This window comes from Strix aluco, chromosome 3 (assembly GCF_031877795.1).
Source record: "Strix aluco isolate bStrAlu1 chromosome 3, bStrAlu1.hap1, whole genome shotgun sequence".
NCBI lineage: Eukaryota > Metazoa > Chordata > Aves > Strigiformes > Strigidae > Strix > Strix aluco.
Genome location: NC_133933.1, coordinates 77,540,208 through 77,544,519, shown reverse-complemented (window position 1 = coordinate 77,544,519; position 4,312 = coordinate 77,540,208). Strand labels below are relative to the sequence as shown.

Here is a 4,312-nt window from a genome sequence, read left to right as displayed (position 1 = left end):
CAGTTAGACACTATTATATCATGCCACCAAGTCCACACATGATGGAGATAGCCATCTGTAATGGGAAGACAATTTTCCTCATAGACTTTCTGGCTAATTTTTTTTTTCTGTTCTTGGTAAAAATGTTTATATTACAGGCAGTTAGACCTCTCAGAACTTAAACACAAGTATTTGCATATTCAGATCAGCCTGGGGTATGTAATGTACAGCACTACTGGATAACATGACCGTAGACAAAGTGTGACCCAGAGAATATCATCAGGAGTGAAACGTTTTAAATTAAGCTCTGTTTAAGGCTTGATTTGTAAGAGATGCTGAAAGCTCAGATCATACATCCCAACATTCAGAAACCAGCTCCAGAAATGTTTAACTGAAAAATTTCTATCTACCTCTGTCCACAGAATGAAATTGATACATACAGAAAATCTCAAAACTCTGGATCACAAGCATACTATATAAATATCAGTTATTATCATGGGCACATCTTAAACTGGCTTGACACCGTGTGAATAGCAGATTACACATTACCCCAAAAAAAACTTTACAAAGGAAACATTCAGCACTGTCTGGAAAAGAGAGATGCTAGGTTTCTTGCCACCTACAGGTGAAACACTAAAATCCTCATGGTCCAGCAGCTAACTACACCTTGGACTCCAGAGTCTGGAGAGCAAATTGCCCCAGAACCAGAACTGACATTAAAACATGAACAGAATTGGGATTCCAAACTCTGTGCAACTTACAAATCTTTTCTGGTTTTATTTTAATGTTGAAGCATTTTAAATTTTAAATGCTTCATTTTTTACAATCAGTCCACTTGGCAAAGCTTTGTTTGGTTGTTTTTTAATGAAGAACAGTTGAAAGCTCTCTTTTTTCTTTTTTTTTTTTTTTTCCCCTTCGTCCCACACCATGCTTCTTCTAATTGCCATTGATTAAGAAACAGCTTGCCAATTAACCCTGATAGCGTAGTCATCAGTTTGATAGCATTGCCTGTCATCCAAAAGGTAGGGAGAAATTACTGTCAGTTTCAGACAATTAGCAAGGGGCTGGCAGAGCTCACAATTGCCTAAAAGCTAAATGTTCCAGAACCACTGAGATAAATTATTGAATCAGTTAAAACACATGATGGGATCTTTTAAGTATATTTAAAGCTAGCAAGCAAGCTTTCAGCTGTTATAGAGTAGAATCAAAAATTAGTAAGAGGAAAAAGAATAGTAGGGCTCTTTGGGGTTGTTTGGGGTTTTTTTTAAGCTATTGGAGTTTGTTCTCTTTTAGTCTGCTATTAACATTAGTTAAATATAATTAAAAGCTAGTATTAACTTAAAGGAAAAACATCTGGTAAAGATTAAGACTGAAAATGACTTTCCTTCCACAGTGGTTAACTTTTTTAAAAGGCAAAGAGGTTGTTATTGCTAATGCTATAATTGCAATATTGACAATTGGTGGGCAGCAACTTTTCTCTTTTTTTACATTCAGCTGTCCCTGTCATGTTGGGCAGAACCTTATCTATGGGCTAGCTTTCCTAGGAGTTCCTGCACTGATCCTTCTTGTTGTTGGTTATGCCCTGAATAACCAGACTTGGAGGCTGGTTACAGGCAAAAGTTCTCCTTTTCAGGATGAGACTACACCAAACCGGTTACTGCAATGCAAACTGATCTGCTTTGTCTTGTGCAGCATCACTGGGAGAGCCCTGGTTGCTCCAGTAACATGGCTAGCAGTCACCCTAATAAATGGCTCATACTATGTCTGTGCCATGAGTGAGTATGTCTCTGTGCATTATTATGGAGCTAATCCTAATGTGACTGATAGCGAACGCCAAAGGATACTGGCTGAATTTCCATGCAGTCAGTTAGTTCCTCCGGAGCTGACCCGGGCAAGAGATGAAGTGATTCTCCTACTTCGATACCAGTCACAAGTGAGTACCTCATGTTGCTTCTGTTGCCTGCAGACCTGATGATGAGAACTGGAGTTAATTCAGCAGGCAAGGTGTTAGGATAAAATAGGATCAGTATCTTCGGCCTTGAGTGCCAAATCTCTGTGTGTTTTGAAGCCTGCTTTGATCCTGTAAGTGGAACCGAACTTTAGGTATATAAATTTATATATATATATATAAAATACTATGTCTGGCTGTCCCATTTGTTATCTGCTACTGGAGGATATATTCTTCCTTGTGTAGTATCTTGAAAAATACTATCAAGTAAGACAGATGGAAGTTCAAGAGCCAGGGAGGGTATGAAGCTTCTGCATTCAAGTGTAAGAAACATCTGACTAAGGGGCCCAGGCTGCAAGAGCTCCATGTGAACCAAATTAAAATCCTGTTTTAATTCTCAATTCTCTCTCAATTCTAAAAGCTTACATATTGGGTAAATAATAGGGGGAACATTAAGTTGTCACTTCAGAGAAAATAGGTTTTAAACAGGCTAGAAGCTAATATAGGCTAGGAATTAGATGGCTTCTCTTCTCACAACAATAGCTGCGGAGGCAAAATCCTTAACAAATTGTACAACAAAACTTCCTTAAACTTGACAGAAACAAGTGACTTTACTACATGGCTACCTCCAGTAGGCAGGAACTGGCTTTGATGGCAACAGACCCTTACCAGGCCTATACCTTAACCTTGTTATTCAGGAAAAGCAAGTAAAGATCATCTTATGGAGTTTCTGATGCTCAGAATTTACCACTGTGAGTATTTTCAGCTATAACAGTTTTTTCTTTTCTTTTTCTTTGCAAGGTGGCTGGCTGGCTTCTCATTGCTGTGGTAGTCATCACTGTGTTCCTGTCTTACTGCCTGGCAAGCTGTTTCTCCCCACTCAGCTTCCTACATTTCAGATACTGGAGCAGCTATGTCCATAATGAGCAGGAGCTCTTTGATGAAGCGACAGACCAGCACTCTAGGCTCTATGCCATGCAGCACGTAAGGAAGTTCTTTGGCTTTGTCCCAGGAAGTGAAAATGTAAAGGAAATCCGTATTCCATCTCTCCGAGAGTGGCAAGCCATTTCTGGACTGGCCTTTCTAAAACGAGTGGATGAGGAGCACTATGACTACAGCCTCCTCCATGACTGGGCGCTCAAGGAGACTGTAAATGGAAAATACCTGAAGACAGATGAAGACCCTGTGATCAGAACACAGCCCTGAGGGTCCAAGCCCCCGCTGACACCTTGCAGAAAAGCAGGAACACATCCAGCTCCACATCAGGCCTGAGCTCTCTAGAACTTCCTAATGCCTTATTACATTGATATATAAAGTGTGTGAGCAAGTACATTTTGTTCTTGTAGTCCTTTAGCACATGCTTGCAGACGCCTTTCGTAATGGTGTCTGACTTCTGTGGGATGGGATGGTCTACATCTAGATTAGGGTGAGCTCTTTCAAGCTGCAGCTTTCTGCTTCCTAATAGTTGTGTTAAAAGGTTGAGTATGTACTGGGAGGAAAAGCTATTCCCAAATGCTTTTTCCTTCCTCCCATTAAAAAAATCTTTAAAAATTAATATCTAGACTTTGATTGGATCCTATGAGTCAGCCCATTCTGTACAGAGCAAAAGCTGATATCTAGCTTTATCTTAGTGACCCCTAGCAGAAGTGCCTTATTTCTCCTCTTCCACATCTTTATTGTATTATGTGGATAAAATATACTGAGCTAACTACGAGCTAAGTCTGTGGCTACAGCAGCACAGAAGAAACATAAGGGGAAACTTCAGCAACAAAGGCTGAGTCTAGATACAGTGATGAGAAAACTTTCAATTCTGGTAGTGAGATAAAATGCCCACTGAGAGGCACAGGATGGAGGGGGGCAACAGGTAGCAGCTGTATGAACAAACACTTTACACATGAAAAACTGAGTTCAAATGTATTCTGGCTGAAAGCACTAGCAAGGTTGGTCCTCCTATTCCTTCTAGATATACCTCAAAATCTCTCGGGTGTTTGTGTGCTTGCCTGCTGTACAAATAGCAAATCAGGATAGGAAATAAATCTCACTGTGCAGTAAGGTTTGATTTGCGTGTGGAAAACTTACAACTTGTTTATGGGCACAGTTGTACAACTATTGCTGTGATTAAAACTACAGAATTTAGTGAAAGAAGGCTTAATGATGTTTTTGTGTTAATTCAGTGTGGCATGATGTGATGTTACTGCACCTCATCTCCTTTCTAACTCCCTGTGCAGATGTTTCTAACGGGGGAAAAAATGCATACCATAGTTTCTCCTAATGCTTCCTGTACTGCCTTGCTGTGTACACAAGGACAGACAGGTGTGTGCTACAAAGCCATATGCTGTATTATATGATGCTATCTGCTGTTAATAAATGACCCCAGAGTGTTGA

At 40.1% G+C, this 4,312-nt stretch overlaps 1 protein-coding gene across 1 annotated transcript; it reads left to right on the top strand.

Moving 5' to 3' along the window:
* The first annotated feature begins 1,354 nt into the window (after positions 1 to 1,354).
* Positions 1,355 to 3,133, top strand: CALHM4 (calcium homeostasis modulator family member 4). Its single transcript, XM_074820549.1, has 2 exons — positions 1,355 to 1,912; positions 2,729 to 3,133. Exons 1-2 carry the CDS (start codon positions 1,355 to 1,357, stop codon positions 3,131 to 3,133), a joined length of 963 nt encoding a protein of 320 aa, XP_074676650.1.
* The last annotated feature ends 1,179 nt before the right edge of the window (positions 3,134 to 4,312 follow it).

Coding starts and splice junctions, on each gene's coding strand:
- CALHM4 (XM_074820549.1), top strand. CDS start 1,355: ATGACTTTCCTTCCACAGTGGTTAACTTTTTTAAAAGGCAAAGAGGTT. Junction 1,913..2,728: donor TACTTCGATACCAGTCACAA/GTGAGTACCTCA, acceptor TTTCTTTGCAAG/GTGGCTGGCTGGCTTCTCAT.